Genomic DNA, 17,257 nt, shown 5'->3' with positions numbered 1-17,257 from the left:
GGGTCATTTGGAGTGGATTATTGAGTTCTGCTTCAATATATTGTATATATATTGAAAAAGACTCCCGCGGAGTACATTCCGCGCTCCAATGAAGACGAGACAACGTCCACCACGCGATGACATTGCTGGGTAGTGGAGTGGGATGTTCGGAATCCAAACTGGTGATCTGGGATAAAAAAAAGTTTTTAAACCAGTACCTCAAAACCTCAAGTTCTAGAGTTCATAAATCGTTATCATTGTACTTTTTATCGACTGGAGATTTATGACTCCCTCTAGGTTTATCTCCAACCAAATGAAAGGACAGACACTCAATATTTATCAGGATAAGAATTATAACTGATCAAATAAAACTAAATTCTCTAACAACATCCACAAGACTTGAACGCTCTTAAAGTTGAGAGTCCACTGTATTATGTACAGTACAGGGTTAAGACAATTTAGGTGAATTTTCATTGATGAAATTTTTCTTAAATCTTGAATTTCACCTGCAGTTCTGGAGCTTAAAAGGTCCCATGTACAAAACTGATTAAAATTCAATTATTTTATATTTTGGGGTATCTAGTCTTGCTAAAAGATTTATGAAAATGTAATTTTTAACATGATTATATGTTTTTTCTACTTTCGACTTCATAAAGATGGATTTCAATTTTTCAGCTTTAACAGACATTTAGCCTATACAGTTTAAACGGACGTACTTTTTTTTTAACATCCGGGTTTCAGTAACATCTTAAATAACACGTCTTAAATAAGAGTGAATCTTTTCGTTAGAGACAACATAGATTTTTCTTCTATCCTCGAATCCTGGTAACATTTTTTTCGGTTGGCTTTGGCGCCCAAACGTGCCTTCTCCACGCCGACCTATCTTTGGCTGCTGCTTTCCAGTTCGCTGCATTTAGCTTTTACGTATCTTTGTTGATTCTCTCTATCTGGTTTTTGGCCTACCACGTGGTCTTCTTTTCACACTACACTGGCATTCATAGTAGTGTACAGACGTCCTGATAGATTGCTTTGAGCATATGCCCCGCCCATTTTAACCTTTTTGCCTACATTTCATGATATTTAGACTGACCGGTCTCTGCAAGCTGTTTACTGCTAGTTCTTCACTGCCATGTGCTATGGCTCTAATATTGGTACCATAATAGTTACTAATTAACGTAGAAGCCAATCAGCTTAACAGCTTTTAGTTTAGTACTTTATTGTATCAAAGTCATCGTTCCGACTTCTAAAAACTATTCTGAAGTTTATGAAATTACAACGTTTTTCAATACATTAAATATTATTTTATGAAATACACAAATTATTGTATTTATTTTTCTATTTTGTTATATAATACTTTACATTTGGTTAGCTGTCCTTGACCATTTGTGTTGCTAGAGACTCAGGACTCAGAAATATCTCAATAATTTTCAATAACATTGTTAACCCATGTTATGTCATTTCTTAATTTAGTACTTTGATATTTGACATTTCTTTGATAATGTAATTTATCTTACGGTTGCTGAATTTCGAGGTTTCTACCTAGTAGGTCCATGTTCCTGTGAATATTATATACATATATTTTTTTCAATTTCTGTACTAAACTAATAGTGGATAGTGAACAAAACAAAGTAATGTACTTTGCTGGTCGAAGCCCTTGGAGCTAAAAAACAACATATATTTCGTATTCTATCGATTTCAGACGTTATTGTGCTGTGGGAGAGGAGTGGCGAAACCCCTCTTGTGTGGCGCCATACCTCGAGTTTTTTTCGTGAAGTGCCGCCGTGGACTGAAATGGTCAACACAACAATATAACAAATCCTCTGTATTTTTATTCTACAAATTTTACTCTTTCTTACACATTTTATTATCACTAATAGTATTTTTTTTAATGTTAACAAGACTGAATCTTCAGTAAGCTCTATAAGTATAAAAACTATTTAAGACCAAAAGACTATGTTTTCTTTAACTTTAGGACATGGATTAAAGGTATAGCGTTAGTGGACATGAAAAGTTGTTATGAAAAAATGTTCAATACCTAAAACTAAAATTAAATAAGGGGCGATGTTAGTCCTTGTTCTGTCAAATTAGGTGGTATGTTGGATAAGGTTAACAAAGGCAAGTGTAATTAATTATATGTATAAGCTTGTATATTGTTCAGCTTTACAAAGCATCAAAAAGAGAGTTATTAATAGAATAGAAAGGCAAGAAAAAAAAATCTTGTCAGAATATAACGAAAAGATTATACCAACAATGCCATCAATCTTTAAAATACCGGTAAACAACGCAACACTCAACACTTCGCTTTGCAGAGTATGTTTTTACACGATTTGGAATATTGTAATATCCCTATTTGATGTGTATTTTTAAAATGTTGGTGTGAGATGTGTTGGATTGTTACTTTTCGTGAGTGATTATATTTAGATGCGTGTTTTATTGTAACCCTAATATAAAAAAGCTTTTAATAAAAAAAATGTTAAGAAACAGTTAAAAATAATTTACTTTTCCTCGAATTATAATTATCAGTAATATTTAGTTTTTGAACTAATATGTGACCCGAGATATATGATAAAACCAAATTATTCTATGGAAATAGGAGATCCTTCATTTTACTTAAAAAAACAAAATCGTACTGATAAGTGACTTATCTCCACCCAGCTTCTTCAACGAACCTCTTAACCCTCTTAACACTGCGTAACAGACTGTGACGCATTCACTTGAGTATTCAAAACACTGATGTATAAATCACAACATAAATATTCGAAATATTGTTCTACAGAGTAGACTTTACATTATACATAATAATCCCAAGACAATAAACTTAATTAGAATAATTCAAGGTGATCTGTTGTCGCTGATGGGCCCAAGAATTTAAAGCGTGTTTAATGCTAGTTGTTATATTCCCGTATAACGTTTTTTTCCCATTTTATGAAATTTCAAATTCCTAATGGTGTAATTTTAATGCGTCAAATCAGATTTTAGTTGAATGTCTTCTATTTTTTGAAAATTAAAATAAACTCCTGTTTATAATTCCACATACCTTAAACTGATTTGAAATCGTTTATTCCAATAAAAATGTTAAAAAATGAATAAAAATGCTTCATAAGCGATGAGCTCTTCTATAAGGTGTTTTAAGTCTATGAGGAATATATACAGTGATCTCAATATCGGAATCTTTATAGTTTTCAATGGAAAAACTCTCGTTTTTCCTTTGGTATAGAATAAACAAAATTAGTAATATTTATTATTATATACATATTTTATTGTATTTTTTAAACATTTTTTTTTAATTGTACATAGAGTTGACATACCAATGGCTCACAGAAATGGAAGCTATTACCAATGCTGCTCTGGATTTTGTGTGGATCTTCTGGAGAAATTCGCTGAGGAATTAGGCTTCACTTATGAACTTGTCCGGGTGGAAGATGGCAAATGGGGAACACTTGAGGTAAGCCTATGAAGCTGTGTATCTAAACTAGTTGTTTCAATTATAAACTTGGCAGTTAGTTTCTAGAACATAGTAATATTTGTCTCAATTTCAACTATGTTTGCTTCACTAAAGAAAAAAGAGAATAAGGAATAAAGAATTTTTTTTTTAATTCCACATTATCTTTTATGTAACATTTATTCCGTCATCATTCCTTACCAAAAACATATTTTCTATGTTTTTAATCCATTCTTTCAATGAGCCAAGTCCTTCAAGAATTTTATTTATAAGCGATAAAATAATTTTCGATCCGAAAAACCCGAGGTGTTGAATAAGTATAATTTCCAGAAATATGAAAAATAAGCGAGTCGTGAAGCCCGAACATGCTTAACTGAGCACAACCTGGTTATTAAATTCAGAGTAATGCGTCTAATAGTCTAAAAATTTTATTAAACAATCCATTTTTTTAAAAATTAGATTTCCACTTTGGCACTCCACAGAAATTATTATCTTATCAAGCATTTTGCTCCTTCACACAAAACTGGAATTTGTCTTACATCGTAATTGAATAATTTACACTATTATAATATGACTGTCGTTTTATAAATTTTAATTTCAATTACATTTAATGTATGGTTTTATGTATTTCTAACTATAGACAACAAACAATTAACAGTTTTAATTCAAGTTTAGGACACGAATTTACTTGGTAAATTTTATAAATATTCCCTCTTCATCAAAACATTTTACAACTTTTAACATTTGAAGATCTGTTGGCTAAGAGATTCCGGAGTAGCAACTATATTTTTCGAAATTCGAATCCTGTCTGTGAGGTTTACTTTTGTATTCTTGCATACTTATAGAATATATAGTCGGGAGTTAGAAGTGATCAAGTGATATCTTTGCGAAGAGTTTCACTAACTATCCGGGCTTGAACCAATTATGAACGTATAGAAAGTATTTAAGAATATATGAAATGATTAAATGTTAATATTATAATTTTGTCAGCTATGACGCGTAGATTTGGTTCAGGCAAAGTAAGTTTTTCAAAGTGCAAACATTTCATTTGATCACTGTTACCTCTAGCCCTGTGAAATATCGCCTTTATTATCTTTCTATCTAAACTTCTTGAGGAATAAAGCTCCCTTTCTGTCCTAATTAGTTTTAAACAGTGCATTCGAACAACTTGTGGCGTTCGATAAGATGATAGGCCATTTAAACCCGACTCGGGTTTTGTATCTGTCTGCTATACACTTGTCTTTATGTATATATTATAAATTATATTGCTTATGTGTAAATATATACATATAAGTGTATAAATATGTGTATTATGTGTTAAGGGGAAAATTCTCTTTTACAATGTTATATTCTATGAAATACAGCTTATTTTTAATTTTATCTGCAACTGTTAGTCAGAAATTCAAGCTGGGTTTAATTTTTTTACTCATAACATGAGGCCTAATGAAACCTCATTGGCTAAATCTGCCTAAAGCTGCCCTTTTAACTAATGTAAAATGTATTTAATCGTAGAGCTACGCACTAGCTTAATAGTACCCATCAATATTGCCTCTACTAACTGAATATTAATCCTGTTTGTTTTCACTTTAAAACTGGGTTTCCACAAAAGCCATTTCAATTTACCTACTGTATGTTTTATTTGAAAATTGAGTTCATAGAAAAAAATCATATTAAGATAATTACCACTAAAAAGCCTTTTCTCCCTAGCCAGTTTAAAAATATTTTAATGAAGAAGAATATAAGCTGTAATTAGACCAACAGGTTGGATATAATCAAGAAGCGTTTAACCTATCACTGTTCTCATTTAATATCTAATCAACAAGCCAAGGAATTTAAAGGAGCAAAATGATGGCTAATAAAATTATTGTGTAATAATTAGTTTATGTTATTATTAATTAATTAATTCAAATTCTCATACATGTTTTTTATTTGAACCATAATTATTATTACCATCAATCAAAAAATTATATAAATTTTCAAAAGCAATAAGTAATAAATATAAGCAAGTTATGGTAGTAAAGAGTACAAAAGACTTTTTCTAAAGAGTTTGTTGTAAATTTAAAGCAAATGAAACTCATAATGCCTAAAATAGCAATATCAAAAAAAGGACAAGCGTGGAGACAGACTATGGAGCAATTGCGGGCGAAGAGGTAAATTACAGGGAGTATATAGAAGAAAATTAGCATTGGTTCTAGGAAACTTACTTCCCTACCGTTTACTATTCCGGGAGAAAGACTTGAGTTCTATGACAGGGGTCTGGAAGCTAGATTATATTATATAAAAATAAGGTAAACTACAGCAAGTAACTTACATGTATTATACGATAATGTATAATTAGAAATTCTGAAAATTTGCTCATTTATGTTTCCTAGGGTGCTGACTTATTACCTCCACCCCCCCCCCCCCCAAAAAAAAACAATGGCATAAAACCTTAAAAATTAATCTCATTTCGATTTTTCTCATACAACAGAAGGTATACTAAATTTAGGAAAAAAAATCTTTAGATATTAACTCTATAATTTATTTGTCTTAACAAAGGTTAATGAGGTTCAGTCAAATAAGTACCAGAAAGGAATGATTTTTATGTTTATTATTATTATTATTTTTTTTTTGTTTAGCAGCTTTGTTTTGCGAGTCAAACACTAGGAACTATGAAAACAAAACGTAGCATAGTGATAAAAGGATCAGAAAGACAGAAAAATTCCCTTCTATACATCAAACATATTTTATTATACTGCAATTCCTTATCTATAGGAATTGTCAAATCAAGGAAGAAACGATGTATATCAGAAAATAAATTCACATTGTAATACCTTTGACAAGATATTAGTTTTTAAATTTATGTAATATGATTTATATTTAATATGCTTATGTATATAGGACCGTAGTTTAATTCTTATTCAAATTTTGTTTTTCAAAATTAAAATTTTTTTTTATAAAATACTAACTAATATTTAACTTATTAATTTTCTATCCAATTATTAATTTAATTCTATCAAGCAATACTAAGAATTCATAGAGGTTTTGAATCTTCTGACTTAATAAAATAGAGTTTTATATTTTATTTTTAATTTGTACGTATTGTAGTAATGCAATATTAATTACTATATCTGATTTTAAAATTTAAGGAACTAAAATATAATCAGCTATCGTATATCAAAATCATGTTTCTGAACCACCGATTTAACAATACAATATATATATTTAAAGTTACGGTTAATGGTTTACTCATAATGTTTCAATACCATTTAAGGTGTTATGTTTAAAAACAGTTTTTTTTTTTTTTTTACTTTTAAAAATGCTGAAGTTTCCTTTTTTCAGTTGTCAGCTGACTGTTGCAGCTGATATACTTAGTACAGGATTTCATTAAAGGTGCACCGTACTTTTTAACTAAAGATAAATAACGAGAAAGGCAAATTATAATGTAAAGATATTGTCAGACGTTTGATATAGGTCAATTCTATGAATGAATATTCGATTTTCACAGTGTTGTTTCCTGTCGTTTTTAGATTCTTACAAGTAAGTTTATTAATGATGATTTTTCAGAATGGCAAATGGAACGGGTTGATCGCTGAACTAGTCAACAGGAAGACTGACATGGTAATGACATCCTTGATGATCAACAGCGAACGGGAAGCGGTGGTCGACTTCTCGGTGCCGTTCATGGAGACTGGGATTGCCATAGTAGTAGCAAAGAGGACCGGAATCATATCTCCTACTGCTTTCTTAGGTTTGTAAAAATAAATTATAAATTAATATGTTCATTTATCAGTACTATATACATCTAATATAGTCCATTTAAATCAAGATATTATATTCCATCTTCTTTTAAACAAATGGTTCTTAGTATAAATATATGTTTATTTAAAAAATTGAAAATATTAAACAGTAGTATAGATATATTTAGAAAAATGAAAGTATGACCTTTATCCTAACAAGTTTACTAAAGAAGTTTTGTTCTGAATCTATGAATCGTAGTGCGTAATTTATTTAATTTTTTAAAAAATAATGATATAATAATATCAAATATTTTCTCAATAGTTATCATTTCAACTCTTTATTTAAGCAAATATTTTCAAAGAATATAGAATGTCGCTCCCTGCGTACCTTAGTGGGGCTGGTCCAGCCGGTAAGGATTGACTTTTTTGTGTTATGATATCCTCTTGTGATATTGTGACATGTCGTATATCGACCCACCCATGGTTTTTAGTATAGGAAAAAACTGGCGTACACTATATAACATTACTAAAATATAACCACGATAGTGACCTGACTATAAACAAGTTTCATCCAAGACAACTGTTCGGCACGTCTCCCACCACGTGCTGAGGCACAAATAATAATAAAATCTTGTTACTTACTTTTCCCTCTTGTCACCAGGAAACGCCACTCCAGGAACAATGTTTCCGAACCACTTTCTGATTTTAAAGTTTGTTAAGTAGAATATTGAATCCTAATTATTTTTAAAAACCTACAAATCATTAAAACGATTGATAGAGAGATATTCATATCTTTCCTTGTTTATATGCTTTGAATGGTTAATTAATTAAAAACTAACCTAGGTAAGTCCACCATTCATTTTTTATTTTGTCAACACCGAAAAACATTAAAAATGTCATTATGTATGCGCTTAATAGCAGGTGGGAGATAGGACGTCAGGAAATATTTTTTTCCGCCACATCACACGTAGAGTTTCTTAGGTTAATTATTATTTACCGCGAAATTTGCCATTCTCGTGAGCGTCAGCCATAATAAAGTGTAGGTACAAAAATGGCTCTAAGGATTTAGAGTTCAACACTGATTTCCACCTCCCTCTTTCAAGTCTTAAGCGAAGATAGCAATATTTTCTATTACCTCCTTTTTTATGGTGCTAGAAAGTTCCAAGTAAACTTTTCAATTTCCGCTGAGCACTCTTCTGAGATATGTTCAATTTTCTACTGTTTCTAAAATCTCCTTACAGGAAAATATCACTTTTTCTTTCTCAAGACCAATATGAATCACATGGTTTTTCCTTTCATTTAGTCTCATATTCTTTCATTTTAGCCTAGCTTTCAACTCAGTAATATCAAGCTGTAGAGTTTTATTTGAATCAGTTACAAAAACAATTTTTTAGCGAAAACCGCTTGAGTCAGAATCTGATTATACGTTTAGATAATTATGCCAAGATCAGACTTTATGGTGCTAATTAATTAAATGCGTACATATTTAGCGGAAAAATCTGTTCACGTAAAATGTTTCTTACCTTTTAACCGACTTAAACGCTGCCTGTATATCTTGGAATCGGATATTTGTGCACTTTTCTCAGTCATTTTTCTGAGCAAGATATGGTCTAGTGTCTGGCAGTATGATATAAACTCGCCTTAAGCAATTCGTCTCCTTCTCTGTTATTTTTTTTTATTAAATAATCACATATCTAAGAAATTTAGTAATGTCTTCACTTAAAATAATACCCTTGATCGAAAATAATACCCGACCGGACCCGCCCCACTAAGACCGCCAAGGAGCGACCATCCAATACCACTTTTCAAATATTCGCTTAAAATGGAAAGGTTTATTAAGCAATTGAAGCTGAAATTATAAAACGGCGTGAAATCCGTTAAAAAAAATTCTAATTTTTTAGATCTATGAAAAATAATTGAAGCCAAAAGTGAAAGGAAGGAAGTTAGTTTCGAAATATATTTTTTCTTGTCCAGTAACCAAATGAAAGAATTGTGGATTTGATTTCTTTACTGGTTTTGTGGAAATCACCCTCTTGTCTGATTTTTAGAGACAGCAAGTATTATTTGGACATAGTAAATAGTTCAGAAAAAACAATATTAAAAAATAACGATATTAACTAAAATAACATGGAAATTGAGTAATAAATAGTAGTCGAATAACAATCTATGCATGATGAATAATATCTGAAAAAAATATTAAAGTAAACGACCCCACAGCATTTACACATACCTCCTATCGTTTTATATTATAGGGTAAATTGTATTATCTTTATTCATTTTTGTAATTATAATTAAAGATCAAGTCTACTTTAAATATGTTTAGGTTACCGATTTATATTTGCAATCTGGACATAAGAAATTAATTATCTGCTAAAAATAAATATAAATTAATTTCAATCAACTAAAAGTAATACTCCTTCCACAAACTAAATTATTGCTATTTAAAAACCTGTACCTCATTATATTGACCGAAAATCGGTTTTATTTAGCTCTCCTTTGTTCGGCCCGTTAACATGAGTTCCTAAAGAATATTGCTTAGGAAAGACCACATTCGCGAGATCAAAGAATCCTATTTGACATTGTAAACGGCAAGGAAGGGAAATGTGGACATGACCTTTCTCAAGCGTAACAAAACTCACTAACCTATGTATTCTTAACAATGATAAGTATTCGTTATTAAAATTATTAAATAAAACTTTCAACAATTAATTTCTAAATCAATCGGCTTTTATCTTGTAATTAAAAAAAAATCAGATATAATGAAAGTACAAAACTACATAATTTTGCATCAAACTTTGACTTACGACTGTCATAAATATATTAATTATATTAAATTATATTTCTGCTTGTGTTGTTTTATGTGGAGGTCTCAATGCTTTACCAGTAAATTTACATTGCAAATTCAATTATCGAAAAAATGGAAATAAGCTGTTTCTTAAAACTGATTCAATAGGTTTTTTGTCTAAATTTCAATTGAAAGATTTAGAAAGAAGATATCACAGACATTCAAGTAATAACTTGTTTAGAAAATTTCTTTTAATATTGAAGTTTGGGCGCCAAAAAATCTTCCAGTTGTGTGTACATTATTGGTACTTTAATTCTCTTCTAAACTTAAGAAATAAAGCAATGAAGTGAACTAATGCAAACAACTTTCATTTTGACACATGAATGGCATATGTAACTTTCATTCGTAGGTGGTAATAAAATTTGCATGTGTCTTCTTTTTTTTTAAGGTCTAATTCTGAGAATAAATCAATCAGATTCTTATATCGTTTCGGGTTACCCTTTGGTCAATACCTAATCTAACCTACTAATTAAATTATTATAAAAAGAAAAATGCTTGTATTGAGGTAAATGGTTTAAGGCAGTATATTATTTTTAATTATTCTGATTATGGAGGTATAAATGAAAAAAAAGGCGATACTGGAGAGTTAGCAGTAAGTATGTAACGTAATTGGATTTTCCCTAATAGTATAATAGTTTATTAAAATATATTTTCAAATTCTTATTTCAATTAGAGAAATCGCTTAGGGATTGTTATTATATTCTTTCATCGTTTTAGCCTTTCCCAATTAGTATCGTATAGATGAACAGTAATTGAAAAGGATTAGTTTCCAAATGAGTTTTGCAAGAGTTGGTTTGATTGCGATTTCACTCTTTGAAGTCCCTAATGAGATATTCATGCAAGAGTTGAGAACTCGCAGCTATAATGAGGGATGTCAAAGAAAAACTGGGATTTCTCATTACCGGCCCGAAGAACTGCAAGCAATAATTATAAAGATTGTTCTCACCAAGGAACTTAACGCGTATTACAGACTAGATTGTGCATCTATATAATACAATTATAAATCTATATATTTTAGTCGACCTAGAAAGAATAAAGGGAGTAATATTTCTAGACACGTTGAACTAGAACCATCTTTGGATTCATAAATTCACTCTTTATAACTAGTAAAGATTATCAGTGAATGATAGAAAAATACAAGTTTCCTAGCTGTCATATAATTTTGAAACATAATGCAATTTTTAAATTCACAACTTTAATTTATAGTGATTATTAAAGTCGTATATCTGTAGTATTTATTATAAAATTGATTTTGGTTACTTTATTGTCATTTCCACTTTTATATTTAAAGGACTTAACTCAAGAATATGGCAAGCTAAATTATTATATTTATTTAGCAGAACAGTTTCGTAAACTTCTACAATTCTTATTTAATTTTATAAACTTCAATTGACATGATATTATAGTTAAGCATGTTGGAATTTTAGAGACAATAAACAGCATTATATAGAACACAAAGGAGCATTTTGGATAAAAGTGGAGCTTGTAACATTCATCATTCAAGCGATTTTTTGTTAGTTGGATGGAATTACTATCGAGTAAACTTTATTCATTAGACGTTAAAGGATAGAGATTTTGATGAGTCAACAAAATAATCAAGTGCTCTTCAAGATCTTTCAGCTATTTTTTTTTCTCTATAAAATGTCTATTTCCGATAAGTATGTATTAAATTCGAAAACATAGTTTTTATTTTAAGTTTGATCACCTAGAGATAGAAACGAGCGCTTCGAAGTGCTGTTCTAGAAGGTATGCCAATTAGATCCGGACAGATAGAGGTCGTTGTAATCGATGGAGATGAGGCGTCATGTTAGTAACCTCAGGTCTGCAGTGACGCCGACGTGATTCCGGCCTGGTCCGGGTTACTTATATTTCGTTGTCGGCCAGCGAAATGGAATATCCAGCCACCTACTCTCGTCATGATAGGTGATTACCAAGATAATAACAACTCCTTATGTCAGTAATCCGAATATATGCTTGGCTTTTGGCATAATATTTTATTTCTTATCTTATATCTTCTCTTTTTTTTATTTCGCACTTATATAATAAAATAAACAAAAGTAGAGTACCTAGTCAAGAGACACATATTATTAGTACCATTATTTAAGTTAGTGTTTTTTTTTATCCCTTCTCTGAGCCAAATCAAAAATTAGCAGTCAATTGTTATGGTATTTGGGTTAGAGTTGAAAATAAGGGGCAATGGCGGAAGCGGGAAATTCCGAGTAGAGTGAAAGACATGGTGTTGAATGGGAGATGAGAATGATGAGATTGATTCAACGAATTCTTGAGGAATTTCGGTCAGAACATTGGACCACTGCTGACAAGGATTCTATGTGCCTTGTATGATGAGTCTCAATGTGCGTTTTAGTATGGATTGGTACATTCCTACTGTTACTATTGAAATCTTAACTTCTGACTGCAACTGTTGAAATGGGGCCTTACAGGATAATTGAGAAAACCCGAGTTTTACGTTTTTTAATGTTTGTTATTGCTTTTATAAGGCACGCTAATGGACTAGACTTTAGCATAATACCGCACGTGTTAACACAGTAAAATGCTTGTATTCATTTAACCCGGGGTAGGTGTATCCTTAGGCAGTTGGTTCTTGTTGGGAAATAAACGTATTTTTGTTCTGTTGAATTTCATGTTTTTGTTTTTACTTCCATCTACTTTCCAGTAATCTTTTGATCTTGTTATTGCCGCTTTTACTTCCACTGTTTTACTCAATTTAGTTTTGCTTTGTCCTCGTGACGGAATGATTGAGCGTTTCTCTCACTAGTACACCTCTAGCGGGACATCCTTTTTTTTAAATCATGAACCGAGACAAAAAGATCTAAGTTATACAAAATTTAGATTCTTTAGCTCCTGATAAAATGAATAAATGTAATTTTAAATTTGCTATAAACATTATATTTAGGATTAATTAGTTTTTCTTAATTCTAAACCCAATTTTATTATTTTTTAGATTCCTACTCATCGATTTTAGAATCTTAAACTGCAAGCCCGCAATTATTATATTTTATAATCTAACGAAAGGTGGTGTAGATGTAGTAGACGAATAGAAGTCACTATATTCCGTGACCAAAAAAAGTAAACGTTGGCCACTGATTTTTTTTTTAATTGCTCGATATTTATTATAATCAACTCTCAAATTATTTATCAATCTAATATACAGGACATATTACAGAGACACCAATATTTAAAACAGTTGGTAGCATATTAAGCCACATCTCCTCAGACGAGTCTTGATGACAGCCTGAACCCTCGATTTGAGACTTTCAAGCAGAAAAAAACCTATGAATTACAAACGATAAGCACGAAACAAACGGGGTAAAAAGACAATAGAAAATTTTTCTATGTTTACGATTGTAGATTGTTCTAAACCAATTTGCAATGAGCATTGCACAGAGTATTCTGACTAGACATTTTTTCCTTCACAGTATATCAATTTTGTAAAGTTATAGAAATCTTTTTTATTGTTTTAAATATGTTTTGTAATAAAATTTAATTACTTCATTGTTTTTATATAAACTTTTAAATTTTGTACAATACAAATTTTTAAACATTGTTTGGTTTTAATATTGAAAAATTTATATAATAAAATTATTTTTCGTCTTCAACAAGGTGTTTTAATGTATTAACTAACCACAATGAAAATGTTAAAAGAATTGCATTGAAAGTAATCTCAAACATTTTAGTTATCATCACATCGAATTATATAAAGAAGTAGTGTACAAATCACCTACCATGAGCTAAATACTGACCAAGAAACATCTTAGGAGACAATAACGTAAGACATTCCTGCCGGGTTAAATATATTTAATATACTACGTACTACATCAGGTAAGTATTAAATCATAATCATAAGTACTAAATCGAAAACTTCCAGGGGATTATGTATTTGACAAAATGAGCTGATTCTCAAATTGATTTTAGTTTAGAAAATAGAAAAAAAAAACTTAATTACACAGCTTATCTCAGCACTCCCTTATACTACTTTATATCATAATGTTTGTAGCATATTAGATGATATGTTAGAATATCAGGATATAAGTAAGAGATCCCACTGAATCTTGAGCGATAAAAAGGATAGGCACGAACTTCCCACAATTCTTGACTTCACCCCAAAAACTTCCTTAACGGGCATCTGCTCGATCTTTCGGCAGTCTATAGATAATCTCTTGATAGAGTGTTGGAAGAAGTTGTATTTTTGAGATCTTCTAGAATGACCATCAGCCTACTGCTGTGCTGCACGAATCGTACAGTGACAATGTATTTCAAATATTTGTTTTTATTTAAAATTATTAAACAGCCAACAAGTTCAAATACATTTCTTTAGATTAATGCAATTTTCTACTCTGGTCCCATGTAACCAAAAATACCGATCAGAAAAAAATAAGACAATATAATCATTGAAACGTGAAACTGCTATAAATAAATAAATAAAATAAAATTAGAGAAACTGGAACAGTATGATGATAATGGGAAATTTGACTATCCTTAAAATTCCCTATTTACCCGTCCACGTTTTCTCTTATCGATAACTCTTCCAAGTGAACATTAAGGACTTCTAGTTATCTTTTTAAAGTGGGCTCTTTAGGAAAGTAGTCCTAGCATACTAATGTCCCAATTCTACCAACCTATTTTGAATAGGGAATGTATTTTCCTTTTTACCAACTATTATACATTTATTAAAAGTTTTTTCTATTATAATTGTATTTTAGTTAATTCATATTCTTATCTTATCATTTTTTTTGACGTTGCTTTTACTGCCAAGGTTATTAGCGTCAACTGTTCTTTTTAAATCAGTCGGAGTAATTTAGTAATCAGTCAGCTGTAGAAACGTTTTATCAATGCCAGAATTGCTTTGAATGAAATGGAGCTTTCAGTCTTAACATCGTTTTGGACATTGCGAGTTGCGTAGTTAAAGGCTTCGCTTGTTTGATGCAACCCTATAAGTAGCTTGAGATGGAGTGGCCTGTTGTCTCCAATTCTTGATCCACTTTTTACTGAACTCTCATCAGAACTCCCGAAAAACAGAAAGCAATTTTTCAAAAATTTTTTATCGAAAATGCAAGACCTGATAAGTAGTGAAAATTAAAAATTCTAAGAGTTCTAGTGTTTAATACATCAAAAATACACACGACTTTTATGCAACATTTGACAGCATGCAGCTTTTTTTCTGGCAACAATACTATATTATTTCAATAGGATAATTTTTAGAACTCGTGGGAGTGGGGAGCCAACAGAACTCTCATCAGAACTCCTGAAAAAACAAAAAAAAATTTCGCTTCAAAAATATTTCTAGGTCACAAAATCTGCAAATGTCCTGCCGTGTATCTTTCACTCACGGGGGGAAGGGGGAGGGGGGGGATGGGGCCAACGGAACTTTCATCAGAACTTCCGAGAAACCAAAAAAAAAAAACTTTTCAGACAGTAATATTTTTGAAGCGAAATTTTTTTTTCTCATTTTTTGGGAGTTCTGTTGAGAGTTATATTGAGGTATAGAAGAAAAAATAATCTCTAATCTCCTAATAGCATCCTAAAAAAAAAAAAAAAAAATTGGTTCAAAAAATTATTCATATTCATTTATTTTGGTTTTTAGGTCTCATATACAATAACTAATGCTAGAGGCATCTAATTCTGAAATACATTATTATAACTGTCGATAATGTTCATTGTCCTTCAACAACTGGAACGACTTTTCCATTTTTTTTGGCAGGAAGAATAGACGATGTCCTTTGAGACCAAGGGGGAATTCTTGACAAATCTAGACGAGTATTGTTTAATGTGCTTTGTCGTCAGGATAGTGTTGCAGCTGTTACATCTCGGAGGAGGGTTTCCATAGAGGTGCTGTTTATGAATCAGTCCTATCCCGAATATAGTTAAAATTGTTTATTCTCAGTGATTCCACCGGATTTGCGTCAATGACTAATTATCTTCAAACATTTTCTTCATTTTATTTTTTGTCGGCAACCTGGAGCAAAAGTAGCTTCGGGCTGCTTTTCATTGTTTCAATACAGTAAATAAATAAAACTTCTTATACAAAAAAATAAAACAATGGTGTCTTAAATTCATACAGTTAAAATAGCTATATTTAAGCTACTTTTTAACATTTGATATGATGTAAAAACCAATAAATTATTTGATTTTTCAATTTTGTTTAGCTTAACATCGTAAATAAAAATATAAGATTATTGTTATTCGATACAAAAAATAAACGTTGTAAGATATCTCATTTGTTGTTAGTTTTCTAAGTAAAAATTTAATCTTTCAGCGCGATATATCATGTAGCTCTTAAGAACTTTTCGGGAAGAACTATATTAAACCTAAGCTTAAATAAGATAAGGCGCTATGTTGGCTTCTGAAGCTATCAATGAGCACATTGATGACACTGGAAACGATGAAAACTAAAAGCGAATGGATTTAAGAGCCATACGTCTTTTATACGTATTTATATAGTTTTTTTTAAATATTTATTACGGAATTATCACCTTTAATTGAGAATCCCATAAAAATCTCTGTAGGGTAAAAAATACAGTAATAAAAGGCTTATGAAACAGTCTACTACTATTCTACAAGCTGAATAGAATCCCAAAACAAGAGATTATCCTGAATATATATTTTTCATTCTTTCCTGCCCATCTGACTCGAATGAAAATATTTTTTATGCACATTTCCTCTCTATGGTTTTGATATTAATTTACGAGAAAATGGCTCATTTCTGAAATGAAACAATAATACTAGCGTTCTAAGTCTTAAAAAATGAATGTTTCAAGAGTTGGTAAAAGGGATTCGGAATTTTTATACCGCAAAAAAAAAAAATTAAAAATCTCAAACTGTCACCTAACTATTTAAAAACTTCCTACCATTTTGGAATTAATTCGGAATAAATATTTCATATTAAAAACCTGGTGAAATTTGTTTCGAATTTTTTCCAGTTAATTGAAAATGTCAATCACTAATGACTCATGTACATGTTCATTGTGATAGTGAGCGATGATTGAAACAAAAAAAATATAGAGCGTCCCCTTTATTTATCCTGGCAAGCATAAAGCATAAGAGGAACGTCGCTAATCCTAGTTTTTAGCACTTTAAAAACACACTTTATTAAAAAAAAAAAATTATAACATAGGTGATCTTTAAGGTTCTCTTCTTCTTCTTCCGAATTCAAAGATGAGATGTGCTAGCTCCATCGCTAAGCAAATAAGATTGAAAGCTGAATAAGATTAGAAACATTCGTTTTTGTTTCAATTATAAATATAATCAAATAAT

General features: G+C 30.6%; 1 protein-coding gene across 2 annotated transcripts in view; it reads left to right on the top strand.

Annotated features, from left to right (window-relative positions):
* Nmdar2 (NMDA receptor 2) overlaps positions 1-17,257 on the top strand; it is a gene marked incomplete at its 5' end in the record, with an annotated part of 971,135 nt that overhangs the window by 892,204 nt on the left and 61,674 nt on the right. For both annotated transcript variants that reach the window (XM_067045541.1, XM_067045540.1), the window contains 2 exon segments: positions 3,277-3,424; positions 6,968-7,151. In XM_067045541.1, coding sequence (XP_066901642.1) covers positions 3,277-3,424; positions 6,968-7,151 — 332 coding nt within the window.

This window comes from Halyomorpha halys, unplaced genomic scaffold (assembly GCF_000696795.3).
Source record: "Halyomorpha halys isolate HHAL.00 unplaced genomic scaffold, Hhal_1.1 Scaffold121.1, whole genome shotgun sequence".
NCBI classification, from domain to species: Eukaryota; Metazoa; Arthropoda; class Insecta; order Hemiptera; family Pentatomidae; genus Halyomorpha; species Halyomorpha halys.
The sequence above is the reverse complement of the archived record's forward strand: the minus strand, read 5'-3'. Positions and strand labels throughout refer to the sequence as shown.